Source organism: Strix uralensis, chromosome 7 (genome assembly GCF_047716275.1).
Source record: "Strix uralensis isolate ZFMK-TIS-50842 chromosome 7, bStrUra1, whole genome shotgun sequence".
NCBI lineage: Eukaryota > Metazoa > Chordata > Aves > Strigiformes > Strigidae > Strix > Strix uralensis.
The window spans coordinates 5307759-5326972 of NC_133978.1; the positions used below are offsets into that span (position 1 = coordinate 5307759).

The window sequence follows — 19214 nt, forward strand, 5'->3', positions numbered from 1 at the left end:
ATGGGACCAAACACAAGCCCTGAAGAAAACGTGCCTTTCTTTCCCATGTCTGATTCTGGTTTCCTCCAGGACACATGGATGCCACCATCCAGCTCCATCTAGCCCCATATCCCAGGTGCAGTTATCAGCAAAGATAAAATGGGGCCGTATCTGGTACTTGCTACCTAATACGCTCCTGGCTTCTAGTGATTTCCAGCTCAGGGAGTTCAAAGACTTAAATATTAAGTCTGTGAACTGGGCTTGATTGCAGCTGTGGGAATATCTCCTCAGCTCGGTTGCAGGACGCTGGTAATTTCTAGCAGAAAGGCAATGAGAAACGCCAGGGCAAAGCTCAGCCCAGGAAGAAGGATGAGAGTTGCACCAGCATAGCAGGAGCTGCGAGGGCAAATGCAGTGTCTTGCCTGTCTGATGAAGAGTTTGCATGGTCCAGAGTGGGCTGGGGTGATGGTGAATTCGGGGTGGCCACAAGGGCTGCAAGAAGAGCCATGGAACCTCTGTTCAAGGCAGGAGCCATTTGATCCCAGGGATGTAAGCAGCAAGGGCAGAAAAAGACTGGAAAGGGCAGCATGAGAGACGGTAGGTGAGGAAACTTGAAACGTGCTTGCTTTTTCAGTGCTATCTGTAATACTTTAACCAAAATTTAAGAGGTGAACAGGAGGGGAGAAAAACATTGTCTGAAGAAACAAAAGACTTCAACCTGATAATGCTATTGGCAGAGTGCGAGTCAGAAATACGCATCCATCCAGGCCATAAACGCTGAGGCCTGCAGGTTAAGAGGATAATGTACAAGCTGTGTTGTTGAATACGGTTTAAATTAACATTAATCTTCTGGCAATCAGTCCTTGCCACTGTTCAGAACCATTTTGCAGAAGTGTGCGGTAACCTCTAATGGTTGCCTTTCACCACGGTGCTTGATTAGGGCGTAAGGAGAGATTTATTTCCTTCCCTTCGTGTGTTATCTGCTTTGCTCTCGCCTTTCTAGCAAAGGGCTGTGGGCATTTGGGTTACTTTTGAGTATCCATGGGACATGGCTCCAGCAAGAGAAACAGTGGCAGCAGGGCACTGCCAGGACAAGCTGGTGGCAGCGCATACTGCTGTTGCGTTGACTGCTGGACAGGGGTCTTGCTCTGGGAAATTGTTTGCGGCTCCATCGTGATGGGGTGTAAGGGAGATGATGTTCCTGCTCGGAGCATTGATACGTTCAAGGACCACTGCTGCTCGTTGTAAGATTGCTCCATGCTTGTGGTCTGCGTTGCAGAGCAGGGAGGGATGGCTCCCCACCTCCCTGCAGCTGTGGAGGCAGCTTAGCTTGCATCAAAAGGCAGCTCCTGGTTACCCCAATCCTGCCAGTCCCCGTGCAAGGTGGGGAAGGAGAGGTTTGTGCTTTATCGGAGCCAGAACCATTAGCCCAGTAGAAAGGAGGTTGCTACTGCGAGGACATATCCTGCAGTTCAGGTTTCCACTCTGCCTTTTGTGCGAGAGCTGAGGTATCTTATGAAACCCTCTGTCAAAGCTCAGAGCAGCGAATACAGAAAAGAATAAAGCTGTGACTGCAATGCAGCCCACAGGGTTATGAAGAGCAGTGGAAATGCAAGGGAGCTGGTGGGCTTTGTCGTGTTCCAGCCGACGGAGCCCAAGCTGTGCAGAAGCATCAGCGCTGGGGGGTATGAGATGCTCTGCTGTGATGTGCTGGTATGAAAGGCTGCTGGCAACCACACCTGGGTCTCACGGTGTGGAGGTGCCCTAGGGTGTATCTGCATTAGGAGGGAATGTATATTTCGAAATATATGTTGAACAGTGTTGTTTCTTTTCCACCCAAAGTGTGATAAAAACTAAATTGGTGCTTGCTCTATTTTAAAGGGCTAATGCTGGAATGAAATGCGTATTGTATTTCAGCTTAGAGGGAGGTATAGTGGACAATAATTGCAGCAGGTAGCTTGAAAAAGAGATGATTACCTGGACTATTCAGAAATTTTGACCCAGCTACAACTGTGAGAGACTTAATACTGTTGAATAATTCTATTTTTCTGATAGAAATCCTTTCTCTCACCCCCCACCCAACCCTTGTTTTTTCAAGGACCAAGATAAAAACAAACCACTGTCTACTCTGGCCAATCTGGCAATCACCATCACGGATGTACAGGACATGGACCCCATCTTCATCAACCTGCCCTACAGCACAAACATCTATGAGAACTCACCTCCGGTAAGGGCTGCTGCTTCACTCCTACATGCATGACCGCGGTGTTGCGTCGGGGACCAAGGGAGGATGGAGCAGGGTATGGGACAGAAAGCACAAGGTATCCCAAAAGAGCTGGAGGAAAACCTCCTGTTTGCAGAGATATTTGTCCTTCCTTCCATCTGTCACAGGTTTGTATTTTTCTGCCGTGACGTTTGCGCCTTGGGTGCAAAGAGGAGCCCTGTTTCCATGCTGAAGTGCAAATGCTCTGAATTGTGAGATCCAAATGGCATCCAAAGAGAGACAAACCTTTTCCTTTCTGAAACAACATGTTTCAAGTCAGCTCCAAAATATTTTGCCCTTTTTAAAAAAAAAGGAGCCTAAGCAAGAAGGTTTAGGAAGACTGAAACCTAAATAAAGTTTTCCTAAAGATTTTTTTCTTATATTTTAAAAAGGCTTTCTGTTTTTCTTAGCACACAGTCACCCTATTTCCTACCCATGGTGTATATGCATGCCATTTCTAATAGAAAAGTTGAAGAAAAATGTAAACGTTTCTGAAATGAGGCAGTTTTGAAAATGCCAGAATCATCAGCCATTTCAGCACTTCGAGCATTTTCCCTCAGGTTTTGCCAAATTGATCCAATCATTTTAGTTCTTCTGAAACTCAGTTTGTCAGCAAACTCACTGTTTGTGGAAAACGTCTCCCGGTCTCTAAATACAGCAGTTTTTTTTCCCCGCAGCAGACGATGGGGAGCGTGGCGGGCAGCTTTGGCTTTGGGAGCTCAGCTCTGCTCCCAGCAAGGGTGCCCAAGGACCTTCAGTCCAAGCATCAACCCTCAGCAGCAGCATCCACCTTCCCAAGGCATAGCTGTGTATCCCATCGCTTTGTCTATAGGGCAAATATTTTTGTATACAGATGGAAAAACTTTCTGTCCTAAAATCGTGGTGTTGTAGGCATCCATACTACACATGCATCCTTTAATGTCTCTGGTGCACTGGATCCAAAACACCTGATGACTCAGTTCATCCAGTGGTAGAGGGAACTCCAGTTCGCTTCAGTTTATGCCTTTTTATTCACTTTGAAGCAAAGTGCTGGCTCTGATGGCATGGAGAGTCCTGGATCAATAGGGCTGAGTCCTACTGTTGCAAATCCTGCAGTCAGACAGCATATTACCCGTCTGCCAGCCCGAAGATGGCCAAAAAAATGGCTTCATGAATTACTTTCATGAAGTGTGAGAGTTCCAATGTGTTTCAATGCTGTTGAGATGGAGTATTTCTGTTGTGGGCAGTATGAGCTGCAGGGAAGAAAAATTACTGCTTAGATCACATTTAAATAGGGGGGGAAAGCCTTAGATAAAATTATAGAAATGGAAGTCCTGTGAGTATCAAAAATTATAGACTGCATCACCTTCGTGGAGTGACCTGGTATCGAGGAAAGGGAATCCCTCTCAAATTAATGATATATATCAAGGCTGGAGCTCAACAATCTCTTTGTGTTGATACACCGATGTGTATCATGGTGATTCCCAGAACATACACTGTTTGCAGTAGGCAAAGCAGCAAATAATTGCTGTGTAACCTGCAATAGGAAATGAATGAAGGAGTGCTCACCAAACTGTTAGCCGTTTTCTGGTGGGTTTAGAGATTTTAATTTCTCTTGGCCCCATGTAACATCTCCAAAGGCATTACAATGTCCAAGATAGGTGCCACCAGAGCCACAGTGAAGAAGGCAACTGCTGAATGCGGGTGGTACTTTGAACGGTATTGCACTCTGGTTTGGACCCAAAGTCCCATCCTTCCCGGGAGAAACCTTCACTACTGAAACAAGGGCATGGTTTGCTAGGGCAAGCCTAGGGTTTAACACGTGCATTTTCGTCTCTCCATGGGAAGTCTTCTCATCAGCTCTGCCCTACCACCCGAGGGAGCCAGTCACACCTGCAGAGTGGAAACTGCCACCCTGCAGAACAGCTTGGTTACCAAAAGGAGAACAGCAAATTTGTGTGAGGAGTCGGGGCTTGGCCAATTCCTGTCCAAAACAGTCTTCCGGGTCAAGCCAACAGGCTGCAGTGCATTTGTGGTTGACATTTGCCCTGCTGTCAGGCTCGGCAGGTCAAAATGTGCTTGAGACATCTCATCCCAGCCCCAAAACTAAAGAGCAGAGACTCACTGCTGCTCCACGTGCCCGCTCTCCGTCCCTCTTGCCTCTCTTTTTATCTGTGGTGCACAGCATGTCTGTGTTCCTCTATCAGTGTATCAACTGAGAATACCTCATCTAAAGTGTATACATTACCTAATAAAATCCTTCTTATTTGGGATTATTGCATCAAATTTTAATTTCCTCACTCGAGTAACAGCATGTCAGCCAGCCCGTCAGTGAAGAGCCGATAGAAGGTGAAAAGAGTGGATAAACTGCAGCAAATTACCGCAAACAGATCTCTATCAGCCCTTTGACTGGAATTGACTGGAATTAAGAAGTGAGAAATAGGATTTTTTTTGCCGTGGCAGCTTTCTGAAGTGCTCCCCCCTCCTTCTCCTGCTGCAACGCTGGGCTGCGCTTTGCCTTTCAAGTCCCTAATCCTGTAAGAGAAGAAGAAGAAGAAGGGGTGGAGGGGCACGAGACGGGAGAGAAGTGTCATTGTAGCTCTTATTTTTCTCAGGATGGAATCTGGTAGCATAATTTAGAAGCGTTTTAGGCACATGCTTATTCAGACACAGAGAAGAAAGAAATTTCTTATCGGGCAAAGGAAGATGACGCAGTGGGGAGAGACTTTACTGTCCCTGAAGGTGTTGTATCTTCTTTCCTGACACTTTATCATCCCAGTGTGCCTCAGACATCTCTCCCAGGGTACCCGAATGCACCAACACTGTCTGCAGCTGTGTCAAAGCTTAGCGGCATTGTATTTTTCATCCTCAGTCTTTTTGGGTGTCCGTCCTCACAGTCTGTAGACTGGATAGCATTGTTGATGTTCTCCAGACAAGTTAATAGAGGCTGGAGGAGCAGAGCCATTTCCCCTTGTAGAGATACGGTTGGTCTGGTGAGCCCCTGCTTTTGGACCTCAGATGGTGCATGGTCCAGGCAGCATCACAGCTTCACTTTGGGGGTGAAAGAGGAGGAATCTACTTGCTAAGAGACCAGCTGAGACCAACGAAAGTGTGCTCACCCCACAGGGAGCCACGCAAAGGCAAGGGGGGGGCAAACCCCATTGGCACTTGGTCCCAAGACCAACAGTTGTATTCCCTTGTAATAGCATGGTACAGATATGTGTCAAATATCATTAAAACAGTTTTAATTCTTCAGCACCATCCCCCTTCTCCTCAAAAACTCCTTGGGTTGAAGAAATAATGTAGAATCAGTGCTATTTTTGCCCTAGAGTCTCTATAGCTCCAAGTTAATTCTTTCTTACAATATTTCCAGCCCATCAGTGTGAACACTTTATTAAAAGCTCAGGCTTTTATTAAAAAAGGATTGATTTACCCCTGCCCCTCTTCAAAAAACCCTCAGATTTTGTTTGGATAATGTGCCATTCTTTATTTTCTTTGCCTTTTTTTTAAGCATAGGCTTTTCCAGATTATTACTTTTCTAAACCTTCTTCCTCCTTCCCTAGAGGGACAGAGTTATTCTGTTCTTGTGCTCTGGCCTATACCCACCAGCCAAGTCCTTTCCTGGCAGCCACCATTGTCTGTGGCAGGCAGGTGAGTTACTTGTTTTAAGAAATGTCAGGAATATTTGGGAGTTTCCAAGAGCTGCAGGTTCATGCCACCTGGGGTGAGCCCTGGGCAGAGCTGTTGGCACTGGAAGTCAACTTAGGGTTTGCATGAAAAAGTGGAAGCCCTGACAGCTGTGTTTGGCTAGAGACAGTGGGAGAGTCCCCTCCAATTCAGGGGTACACTTGGCTGCCTCAGGGAGCCAGGGCACAATATCTTTTGCCTTTGCTGTGCCAAGACCTAGATAGCAAAAGGAATAGTGTTGTGGTCCGATAGGATTTTGGAAGAGAAATTGGAAATTGTTGAGATGTGGTTGGTGAGAGGTCAATCTTTGCCATCGTGGTATGGCCATGACCAAGGGTTTGTTTTACTTTGAGTTGTTTTCCCATTTCTAGTCTCTCCTCTCTGGTTAGTTATCTCTGCTGTGTGGTGGGTAAGGCAATTCTTGATTATCACAGGTACTAAGAGATGAGCATAGCCTGTGTGTAGCATCACGTTTTGCATCACATCATCTCCAACATATGCTAAATGGGAATAATCCTTCCTGTTGACCGTTCTTAGCAATCATGTTCCGAGGCCATCTTCATCAGTTGTTACCACTCACTACGAAACCAATAACTGCCCCTAGTGACATGGATAAACATTATGCCTATCCTGTGGCACTTCTTCAACCTCTTCCCCGGAAGGATCAAGATTGATCCTAAACCCTGTGTGGGTGCTCAGGGATGGATTGTCCATTTCCAGGAGCTGGGATCTGCTAGTCTTGTGGATGTTGGAAGACTCTTGTGAGGGACCAGGTAGGAGGGATGGAAACCAGGTGGAATGCAAAGAGGTGCCCAGGTCCTTGCACTTGCCGTGATTCCAGGAGACGGCATCCATGAATGGTAGGGAGCTCGGCTTCACTCTGCGGTGTGTTTCTTGGACACTGGTGAAGTGTGTCTCATCCTAGGAGGGATTGGTGAAGGGGTTGGTGGAGAAGGAGGAGACAAACAAGGCTTCAAGGACAACAGGGGGAGACTCAGTCTCAAAAAACCAGCAATGTGGAAGCCATCATCATGGGCTTGTCAAGGACCAGGTGAACCTTAGCGTGCTCTCTAGCAGCCCTCATTCTTGTGATCAGATATCTGGATAATTTCTTTCCTATGGACGTCCCTATGGCACGTGCTGCTGAGATATCTATATGAGACTCCACCTCCTCTCCTCTCAAACTTTCCCTGCTGCAACATCTGTGCTCATCCTTTTATCTCTCCCAACAGCTCTTCCCCTTGGCTCCTACGGGAGGGACCTTTCGTGCAGATAAAGTGGCCGCAGCGTTGGCGGGCCAATTGCTATTCCTCGGCCATCATGGGAGCCCTGCCTTCTCCTGCAGCTGCCTTTCTTTTGAAATGTGCCACACGGCAGGCAACACTTATCATTCTGCGCCACTCCCTCGCTTTTTGACAGGCGATGAGCGAGCTGTCAGATCGACCAAGTGCCTTCACCCACCACCCCTGTTATGGAGGAGCTCTCATTTTGCCAGGGAGCAGAGGAGGGCAGATTAAAGCAGAGTATGCTGGGGGAGAGCATGCTGGATTGCATGCCTCTCTTTTTTTTTTTTTTCTTCATTTTGCCTTGCCCTCCTTTCCACATCCCTTGTTCTGCTTTCCCACCTGCTCCTTTCCCACTTTTCTTGTGCTTTTTATCTATTCTTGCTCCTTTGGAAAGCACAGTTATTGTTGGTGATTTAAAGGCTCTCTGGTGGCCGCTGAGCCTCACCAGCCGAGTGCTGCTCAAAGGCCAGTGACCTGGGATTTATGGCTAATGTTCTCGGTTAATAACGTGGATTTACTTAAGGAGTCCATTGAAATGCCCTCGGAGATCAGGGAATGGGCAGTCTGCCTGGCCCAGGAGCTTTCTTTATGGCCGGCAGCACCAAAGCATCTCCATCGAGCCTGCAGGGGCATGGCTCTGAAAGCTGGGAAGATGGCAAGTCTCTGCTTTCTACCGGTGATGTTTCTACAGCAGCTTTTCCTTTGGCCTTCAGCTGATGGATTGCAGGGCAAACGCAACGCTGCCATCCCACTGTGCTCCCTCGTTAGATATGCAAACGCCTCTGTTGACATTTCCTTTGAGGGCAAAAAAAAAAAATGCTTCTTTTCCCACTGTTAATAAACCAATGAAAACAAGAACAGCTGAGTTGTAAATTTTTTCACACTACATTAATTATGTGCATGCGCGTGTGTTTGTATTCACATGGGCTCACTGCAGTGCGGCGGGGAAAGTACAACTTATGGAATCGACATAAGCGCATGATGTTTTTATTTAAAGATCTAAACAAGAATTTTGGGTTGCTTTTCTCCATTGTTTTTTGGGCACTCTTGGCCTCGTGGACCTTTCTGCTGGGCTATAAGAAATGGGTCTGTCCTGCATGATGGAGGATGAGGTGGATGAGCTGGCAACTGCAGAAGCTCCTGCCTGTGGGCAATTCCCTGTTCTCAGCATCTGTCCAACCCTTCTCCTCCTTCAAGGTTTCAATTAAAATCTCTGCAGCTCACTTAGTTACACAGCTGGATGCCAATGGCCATCACAAGCATCGTCGCATGGGGTGCCTCATTTGAAGAATACAGGGGGAGAAAAGGACTGGGAAGCCAGTAGTAGATAGAACTGGTGTAGTGACCAGTGCTGAAGGTCATGGTGAGAGGGAATTGTTGCCTTTTGTTCTTGAGGGACTGCAGAGTGAAAGTCTTTGTGGCAGAGGAATGTGTGCTTTTGCCTGTCAGCCAGAACCTGTGCAGTTGTGATGCTGTGATGAGGCATGTCCTGGCTTTGCTAGTGCTGCACCTTCAGCTCCTCCTTCCTTTTCTTCCTCAAGCACCGTTAGCTGTATTCACCACGCTGACCTTGTTTCAAGTCCTCCTCCTCTGGGCACAGGATGAGCAGCCCAGGGAATGAAGCTGGTGGTGCTCTCTCCAGTCCCTAAGGACACTTGCCCTGGTACAAACATACCGCACAGTCAAGCTCAGCCTGCTTGGTGGTTCAGTTAGAGGACATGTCCACCTGATCATGCCCTCAGCATCAGCAGATGCATCCTGCGGTGGGTTAGTAGAGTTTTGCAGCTTGCACGTGAGTGAGGAGTGGTGAGCCTGAACTGTCCCAAGAAGCAGGCAATGGGACATTTCTGTGACATGCCTTACCCTTGGACAGGTTTTCCTAAGCACGTGGCCCACAGTAAGAGGTGCAAGGCCTTGGCAGGGCACCCCAGGAGCCCCCACAGCACTCAGCTGAGGTGGCTGCAACATGTGTCTCCTCTCCCTCCCCAGGGTACCACCGTGCGGATGATAACAGCCATCGACCAGGACAGGGGCCGTCCCCGGGGCATCGGCTACACCATCGTATCGGGTAAGTCACAGGGGCACGTGGTAGGGATCCCAGTGGGGATGGAGGAGCTAGCCTTGCAATAAGTTCTTGTACATCCCATGCCTGGGAAATCATATTTGGCTAAGTTTCTCCTCAACTGTACTGCTTGCTCTTTTGATTTGGCATCGCTAATTAGTGTAGCCTACTGCTATGACTGAAAGCTTTCACTCCTCTGAAAAGTTTTCTTTGCCTTTGGCATTGTCGGAATGCATTGTTCATGGCATCTCCCCTTCCTTGGGCAGCGGACTTTATTTCTAACAAATTTGACAATATCTCATAGCGAAACCTTTCAGTCCTAACACCGAGTCACAAACAATTCTGCTTCACGCAATGCCATGGAGGGGACCTGCAAAGAGCCGGGTGTAAAACTCTTGCTGGCGGCGCAGTGGTTATTGTTTAGGGAGAGAATGGGACTGATTACGGGCTGAACAGCTCCTGGCTGTTTCCATGGCACTTCCCGAAAACCTCCGTGTCGAGGGCTGGCTTCCCAAAGTGTTGCTGGAGCTTTGCAAGCTGGGAGGCAGGGTCCTGGACGCTGCTTTGGTGAGGTATGTCCCAGGGACAGACAGACTACTTGGGTTAACCCAGGAACGAGGGACCAATTTGGTGGGTCTGGGTTGTAACCCTATTTCTGACATTGTTTTGGGGGGGGATCATCACAGCAAGAAATGTCAGTAGTCCCTTCTCTCCCTGCTCTGCCACATGCTTTGGGTGCTGCCTGGCAGCTCCTTCAAGCTACACGTGCAGAAATAATTTCCCAGTTTCTCTTCCTCAAAGCCCAGCTGTTTCAAATGCTCTTTTAATCAACCTCTAGGGTCAAGGTAATTTCACCCTAACTTTCAAGTCCACTGATCCTGACTGCAAGTATGCAGGTCAGTCTGCCTTTGAAGATGCAAGGATTATTTATTCCTCTAATTCCCTCTGCAATTTATTCTAATGTTCCCAAGGCATGAATTAAATGAGAGATTCCCTCAGATTTCATGTATCAACTGGCCAAAGTGCAGCAGGGAATTTCTTTTGCCTGATATGGGTCCTTTTTCACTGGAGACCGGACTGAAACCTCAAACTAATTTTGTAGAGGATGTTGAGCTACCATGAGGATGGTGAAAGCCTTCAGCTTACAGAAAGCTCACTCAGCCCAAAGCCTGAAGATGGTCAGCAGCTGGGAAATCACCTTTGTCCTGTTCGTACACCCTCCTTTGGGCATATGCTGATGGCCACAGACCCTTTTTCTGCCTCAGTATGGTTTATGTTGTAGGTATCTAATTTTCCCTTGTCAACACCAGTGTAATACAAACAGCTCTGGGTTTCCAAGAGCCTTTATTTGATGGCTTAGACTTACAGAAATAACCACGCAATCTATAGAGGGTTACTTTGCTAAATGCACCCATCCGCTCATGGTCACGTCAGGCTTTCTGCTCATTGGATGATCACGGCTACTCTGCTGAATCAAGGAAACAAAACCTTGGACCCTGGATTTTTACCCAGAGTATTCATGCCTGCTCTTCTTTTCATGTCTATCTTTGGTTTTCCTGTGAAATAGCCATGACGTCCCTTTGTGAGCATCCCCCGCTCGGCGCCAGGGTAGCCATCATCCTGACCCTTACGGCCAGGTGGAGGGGTGGTGGAAGGGAGCCAGGCATGCTCCAAGAGCTCCGTGGCGGCGGGGTGTGGAGTGACAGGCAGGCAGATCAGGGGTTCGGAGTGACAGACAGGCAGATCAGTGCAAACATCCTCGCATCTGCTTGCATACGCCAAGAGCTTAATCCCTGCCCCCGGTTCCGCCTGGTGGGGGGCAGCTCTCCTATCGGAGAATCAGGCAGAACACATCAAAGAGTGATTAAACTGCTTTGCATTTATATATTTTTTTTTCCCCAAACATGAGAATTGCAGAGTGTTTTCATAACTGGCCAGGAGACCTTCTTCTGTCAGCACCAGCATCTTGCAGAGCGATGGTGCTGGGAAGGATCAGTCTGTGGATGGACTGAGGGACGAATGCAGACACCCACTATCATCTCCTCTCCATCCTTTGGCTTAAGGCAGAGGTTTCCAAAATCCCTGAAGCCAGGCTTCAGGACACTCTGCTTCCACTTGGAATTGAGTTTGTTACGAGAGCCAGAGTTTGCCAGCTCCATTCAGCTGCTGGATTGTGGCTGAGGTGCATGGCTGAGGGCAAATTTTAAAGAAAACATGGTCATGGGGTAAACAAATTTTTTTTCTGAAGTTAGTAAGGGTGTGAATGCCTCCCCCACACTGCTCAAGGCATTCTCTTATACTTTCCATGATTCGCTTCTTGCTTTTGAAAGATGTTACCCTCTGATGTCTGAGAATCCAGATAGAGGAAACAGCAGCTAGCGCGCCTCCAAAATCCCACTCACCCAAGGCAAGCAATTTTTTTTGGCAGGCAGGTAAAGCCTAATTAATTTGTCATTATCCTCAATCATGATGGTAAAGGTCAGCGAGCAGATTTGTGCCTGAGCTGGTAAATTTTTATGGCAATTTTGCAAAAAAACGGTCTAACGTATGGGAATGGGGAAGCAAATTAAATTAGAAACCAACCGTAAGCAAAAGTGAAAATGGCTGGTGAAGGTAGTAATTATACCTGGCTTTTCAGCTTACTTGCACGAGGGGAGGCGGTGGTGATGCTGTTCCCATTTCATGGCAGGGATATATGATGCCTCTCCCCGGCTCTTCCAGGTCTTCAAGCACAGGGATTGCACATGGCTGGTCTGATTTTACTGACTGGGGTTGAATATACAGCAGCGAGAGAGCTGAAAAGTGACCTAGCCTTTTATCATTCCTTCAGTATTAATATCTAAAGCATTGGTATGATTTGGAGGCGGGGTATAAAAATTAATTTGGAATTGCCGGTGTCCTATTCAGCTCCATCCCTCGGGTAGCTGTGCCTTGGGATATACTGCAGCAGCTCTTATTTATATGGCTATCTCCAGCGCAAGGTCCTCCTGTGACAGGAAAACAATAAAACTAAAAGATTAACCATAACCACATAAAATAAGACTTAAGATCTAACTTTATGCCGCCAGCTTACAAAGCTGTTAAGCCTGAAATGATGGAGGAGTGCTGATCTAGCTGTGTCACGGCTTTGGCTAGCTGTCCTGTTGGGGAAGACGAGCCTGTCTGCTGCCTGCCTGGCTGCCTGCACTGGGAATCATTTCCATATCTTATAGGGAAAAGCCATTCAGTTGTTTCTCCCCCTTCCTTCATTTTAACCCCGTGAAAGCATGCACTTTTTCACCCTGTCCTTTGTAAGGAGTGGGATGACTGCCCTGCAAAAGGCCTTTTGAAAAAGAAATCCAAATTGAGGCCTCGCAATTCAAGCCCCTCGTGCTGACAGGCTGTTCAGTGCCGGGGCTCCCATCACTCCGACGGGTGTTTCTGCTGCTTTTCCCAGGCGAAAAGGAGGGTGAGGGCAGCCCGTGGCCAGTGCCCTGCAAAAGCCCTCCATCCCTGGTTCCCTGGCTCCTTTGACAGGTTGGAGATGCTCAGCCGCTGAGGTCAGGACTCTGTTTGAAGGACAGATAATTAATCCAGCAAAGTAATCGACAGTTCCTTTTTGGCAGATTTATGGAGATAGCCTCTGTACTGGGGACTCTGCCTCATCATCTTTCATTTCCCAGGCAAAGCGAGTGACTTGTTGTATAACACGACCTGTTCTAGATAAGGCTTTTCATTTAGGGGAACTCTCTGGTCTAACAGAGATTGATTTTCCCAGTGGAAATCGGAGGGCTCCGGCGCTCTCGGCAGGATCAGGCCTGCAGACGGCAGTGTCTTTTCACGTTTGCTGCTGCTGCACATCGCCTGGGGTGTGGGGAATCCTTTGGTTCTTTAAGAGAAGGATTTTTGTTGTGAATTAAATGGCAATTTAATTAATAGGCAAGAGGGGACTTTGGTCTGTGAGCTCTTGTTAGGAAAACATATTATATGACTACAGTCTCGTGCTTTGCTAGCTAGCAGTAAACTTTGGGTTTCATTTAGTTCCAGGACAGTCAGTAGACTTCATGTCTCCTGGCATGAAGATGTGAAGATGACCTGTGCTACTTGGGCAGGCATCAAAGAGTTAAACCAGAGAATGGGCCCTGGGGCTCTGCAAGATGCCCAAATGTCAGTCTCTGCCTGCCTGACACATTTCAGGTGTGGTGATGAATAGGCAAGGGGAGATTGCACAAGGGTAATCCATATGTCCTTCCTGGGGCTTGGAAAGTCCTGCAGGAGAGAGGGGAGGGAGCATGGGGCTTTCAGTCTGTGAGACGGTCCTTAGGGCTCTTCACAAACCCTTAGGGCATCTCCCCCCCCCCCCCCCCCCCCCCACTCCCCCCCAGTTGATTGTTTCAGGAGACTGATGCAGTTTCTGGCAAAGCACTCTATTCCTAAAGCTAGTGCATCTCAAGAGAAGCACGGATTAAAAATCATCATTTGGACAATGTAATAGAAGCGTGAGTTACAAAAGCAAGAGGGAAGCGTGTCTGAAAATAATTGTTCTCTGTCTTTCTTCTGGTTTTCCTGCTAAGGAATAAAATATCGTATATATATATATGTTAAAATCAGTGCAGTAGCTCTCAGAACATGTTTCGCATAGTCTTAACAGATCTGGAGTCCCCTACTGCCTTACTTTTGAAAGTGCAGCACGAACCCTTGAGGTAAGGTTAAGTGGCCAAAGAGGTCTCCCAGCCCTCAGCTGCTGACACCTCCCTTCGTATTTTGGCCTGATTTAACAAAGAAGACAAGACAAAGCAAACCACTTCGCCGAGTCACTTAAACCAGACATCAGGGAGGATATTGCTAATTTTAATATTCCCAGTGCCAGTTGGCCTACATCGTGCCGGCTTTTTCCCACATTCGTATTGCTCGGTGAACTACTAGGGTGTTAAAGTCCTCATAAATTACACCTGCTGGGAGGGCCTTCCAGTGTGATTTAAAGGCAGTCATCATAGCAGAACATTTCTGTAGGAGGACACGCTGATGGGTGGAAAAGTACCTCACGCCGAGTTATTCATCAAAGGCTGTTTTTCCACCTTGCCAATGCAAGGGGGTGAGACAGCACAAAGAAGAGATGGTGGCTGTGGCCACAGCCCTCTTTTCTTGGCTCAGTTGCTCCCCGTCTTCCTCCCTGCTGCTAATGATGCTTCGTCATCATGTTGGCACCTTGCTTTGGCTCCCTGGCAATCCAGAAATCACTAGAAAGAGATACAGTTGGGATAATGGTTTGCATGGCAGGTGGTCCCCCAGCAAATGGCCTTCGGTAATTAAAACTATACATTCCCATTTATGTGTAAATATGAAACAAAGGCATATTTTTTGTTTAATGTCTGGGACATCCTATTTAACTTGCTGGGATTTAATGTGGATTCAAGATATTGGCAACCACTGGAGAAAGATGAACCTGCGCTGTGCCTGTTCATGTTGGGGATAGAGAAAACAATGAGTTCTGAGACGGTTTTTAATGGAAGATTTTCTGAAAGGTGTTGAGCCTGGAGATATGGGGTTTGTGTTAAAAGCTGATTCAGACTTGTTACCAGGCATATTACAGTGTACTCCTTTCATGTTCTCCTGATGAGTCTGCCTACTGCTGTGGGAGAGGCAGGAGAGGTGATTTGTGGGTGTCTCAATCCAGCCCAGGCACAGTAGCCGTTAAGAAGATGCCAGTTTTATGTGTACACATCCATCGGCTGCAGGCTGAGAGTGTGAGAGGGTTAAAGTATTGCATTTACAGAAATGAGTGAAATAAACATTTACGGTAGTTTTCCCTGCGTTGCTCTGCTGTCCTGACTCACAATCCAGCTGTTGGCTGCTCTCCCGTAGCAGGTTTTAGGGTTAGATTCATGAAAGATGAAAGGCTGGGGGGAAAAAAAGACAAGCCAGGCAGTGTTGGTGATTTGCCTTCCCTTTGAGCCACCAAGCTCATTTCAGACGATGTGGGGGAATGTGGTGGTTGTGGTCCAAGACTCAGCATCCTTTCGTGTGATGAATTACACTCAGAGAAGGAACCTTTAAACTCTGCGGGCTCTGTTCTCCTCTCTGGTACCCAGCTGTGGTTCCCGAGGGCTTCAGGATGGGGATTGCACCTCGGGTGATAAATCTCTCCTTTTATTTTCTTGTACTGTACGTTCGGTTCTAAAAAAGGGAGCCATGCGAGCATTTAATGCGAACTTCTTTTGTGGCTCTGCAAGATCAGAAATTCTGCCAGTTGTGCTAGAACGGGCAATTAAATCTTTTGGGGAAGATACTAAAAATGCCTGTTTGCAGAGCAGGCGTGTGCGGAGGAGTGCCGGCACGCAGCTTTGGGCTTGAATCAGTTGTTCCAGAGAGAGTTACATCTTCTGGGAAGAAGAGCAAACCGAAGTCCAGAGCAGGAGAAATGGGCACAGTTTTCTAGAGCATCCTGACTTCACACAGAGCAAAGACATAAAGCTCGGGTTGTAATAACACCTTTTCATTTGGAAATAACTTGTTCCCTTTGAATTTAAGCATGGGGCAAGGTATCTGCCCTGGTGTGCTTCCCTGCATATCCTACAGGGGGAAAAACTCAAGGTGAAGAGCAGCGAGGTGGCCACAGCAGCTGATGGACTATTTATACGATGATAACTGTGTCTGTTGCTGACTCTATGAACCACATCCAACAGCATCTATTTCGGTGCCGAGGAGCCCTGACGGAGCACATTTTGATTAATAAATTATCCGGCTCAAGGTGTGTGATGGGTTCCCCTTTCACATCTCATGAAAGTCATCCGCTCCAAGTTCAGTGGCTCAGCAAGCCCGGTGCCTTTCGAGGATGCGGCTCCCCGATACAAATGGCCCTTTGTGTAGAGGGAGCTGGGAAAATTCTCCTGCACAGGGGAATCGGCTTCTCCTGGCTGACAGGTAGCTCTCCTCTAGAGCTGGGTAATAGCTGCATCTCTCCCTCCTAGGGATTTGAATGATGCTCAAAGGCCAAAGGGGTAGGGCGAAAGGAGGAGACATCAATATCTTTTTTTCTTTTCTTTTCTTTTTTTCCCTGGGTTTGAGCCAGTATTTTTAATGGCCTTTTTAAAATGTGAGAGTGTTGGCTGAGGGCAATTAAACATTATGGCCCTCATCTATAAAACCCCTCGTTATAGCAGTGTTTCTCCAAAATGATGCCTATGCCACCATCCGTTCCTCAATGAGCCTGGAAAAACACTCCGAATGGGCTACTGCGATCCATCCCATTGCTCCCAACCCAGCACTCTGTTGGTCCCTGCCTTCCCGGTCCCCTGCCCAGCCACAGTGGATATAGGAGCTGCTGCTGTCGCTGTACCCACACACTGACAGAGGGTTGGGACAATTTTCCTTCTCCTTTTACCCACGTCACAACAAGAATCTGGGCTTGTATGTCCTGAGCAAGCCTCCTCCTTGCCAGGTGAGACCAGGGTGTCAGCCAGAAATATGCATTCATATTGCTGTCCTAAAGTTAATTTTTTTCTTTTTTTGTTCTCACCTTTCCCCTGTCTTTCTGAGTATTTAAAAACATTCTCTGCTAAGCTTTTCTTCTTTCTGCATTCCTTTTTGCTGCTCAGCCTTTCCCTTTCCATCATTTAATTTCTGCCCCATCTGATTCCTACCCTGGGTGTCTCTCATGGTCTCTCCTGCTGTCCCCCACGTTGTGCTGTGTCCTGCTCTGTAGGTTTGCTGTGGTAGCAGAGAGGTAGAAGTGAAGCATGCTTTCCCACAGGGTGTTCCTCTCTGGTGGATGCTACCTCCTAGGCAGCCTCGTGTTTATTTTCTGCTCCCTGCCTTTCTTAAGGCCATCTTTGCTTTCCCAGCACCTGAAAGCAGGGCTCCTTCTTTGCTGACGAAAGACCCATTTATTCCTTTGCTTTGCCTGCTCTGTGCAATCGGAAAGGAGGTGGAGGACATGTAAACCTGTTTAGCAGAAACCGGACCATGGTCTCGAGCTCCCTTCTCAAGCCAGAGGTGTGGAAATGAAGTCCTTAGTCTCCATCTAGAAATGCTTTGATGGTTCAAAGCAGACTTGCAGTAGATGGCTCAAGAAGGGACATGACCAGCAGGTGGTAACTCCTGAGTCAAGTCAGCGATCGTTTCGTTGCCTGCCTGGTGCAGAGCAGAAGGCTGTGTGTGCCACAGCATGAGCACTGCTCATGAGGAAACATTTGAGGGGGACACAGAGGAGGGGAGGTGGCACAGGTGAAGGTCACTTGGCTTCCTGTCAAGTGTGGCCACAATAGTTCCAGTCTGTGTCATGAAAACAGTTTGCAGAGTGCAAAATTGAAGACAAAAAGGTCTGTGCTGTTCCACATTCTCCGAGAAACAGGATTATCTGGGTATCTTGACTGGGTCTGAAATCCCTGCAAAGGTTCTCCATCCCCTCTGTGTTCTCCATCACGCCTCTGTACATTGTATTGCTTCAAAACGAGCAAACTGTGGTTTGCTCTGTTGACGTGCCCGACAGGCAGCGCTGGCCACTGGCCACTCAAGCCAGAGCGTTGGGGCAGCATGATGAGGAGCTGGCTCAGCTCATGGCATCCACCTGCCTCTGAGACCACCACGGGCACAGATGGCTGCAGGTGCCCGGCCAGGAGCTTGCGACCAGTGCAACTGGGAGCAGGACAGAGCAAGCACTGGGACAATGGTGGAGTGGACAAACAGCTTGAAAGCCATTGGCCGGTGTGACTGTCTGCACCAGCAGCCACAGACTAAGCTGTGCTTAACCCAGGCTCGGCTTTTTCCTAGGTCAGGGAGATGATGAAGAGGTAACGGGAGAACCTGCCAAGGAGAAGAAATTATACAGAGGTGGGGAGAGTGAGAGACTGGGGGGAGGGAAAGACAAAATTGGCTATTTTTCCCCCACCTTTTCTTTTTTTTCCTTGCTCTGAGGAAAGTGAAGACGTATGAAGATGATTAGAGAGATTTTTGTAAAGAAAGTGTCTCAGGGGAATGTGCATTGTTCAGCAGTGCGAGTACTTCAGTGGGGATCACTGGTCAGAGTAATAATGAAGCGGTGGTTGGAGGGCCATTGTAGAGGAAATTATGAAAGGCCTCTGAGGGACAAGTTTGGAGACACTTCTTTCCCTCTGAGGCTAATTTGTAAAGGCAGCAATTCTCTGCTAGCAGAAAGGCACCCCGGAGGGCATCACATGCATATCTGCCATCTGAGCGGTGTTGGGGAGGCTGAGCTAGAGAAAAGTCTCTGATGTGCAGCCTGGGAGGGTATTTCGGTCCCTAATTTATTCGTCCACCCTTCAAAAGTAACTGTGGTCAAATATGAAACACATAAACCATTGTTAGGACACAGAGCTCTGTGCTGTGTTTAGTCCTTTGTGTCAAATTCCTGCCCTATTGACCTATTTCCACTAAAATCCATTGGTGTCCACATTTACAGATTTGTGTTAGCAGAACAGTGTTTTGTGATTAAAAAGGCATTTTATTACGCTTTATATTAGGGGGAGTGTACCAAGATCGCCCTGATGCATAAACTTTACCATGGCAACATGGCATCCTGGAGCATTTAAATGCCTTGCAGCACAATTCAATACATCTCGTGGAGTGTCCTTCAAAGCTGGTATCAGAAGTCTCCTAAAGAGTCAGCCGTAAATTACAGAGCAAAGGTGGGAAGTCAAGATGAAAAGAGGGGAATTGTCCGATGGAGGAGACTAGAGATCTTCATGTATGGCAGTGAAAGTTAGATTTAAAAAAAGCAAGGCTGCTGCTAATATTTTAAGTAGCCGCGCATCAGTTCATTAAGCTGGCTAGCAGTCAATGGGCCATTTCGGATGGAGAGAAGAGAGGACCAAGGACAGAAATGGGAGGCATTCGGTCTGAGAGGAAGATATAAAGGCTCAGTAATGGGAGAGAAAGGTGTTATAGCACTTAGGGCCCTGGGAAAGAGAGGAAATGCTGGCAGCCAGCGGCTCGTGAAGGCCAGGGTGGCTCCCGGGGC

The 19214-nt window shown here is 47.7% G+C and overlaps 1 protein-coding gene across 1 annotated transcript in view; it reads left to right on the plus strand.

The window, feature by feature from the left end:
- Positions 1-19214, plus strand: part of CDH23 (cadherin related 23) — a 215113-nt gene that overhangs the window by 98671 nt on the left and 97228 nt on the right. Inside the window, exons 8-9 of the mRNA XM_074874229.1 lie at positions 2078-2206; positions 9184-9262. Coding sequence (XP_074730330.1) covers positions 2078-2206; positions 9184-9262 — 208 coding nt within the window. The remainder of the gene's footprint in view (positions 1-2077; positions 2207-9183; positions 9263-19214) is intronic.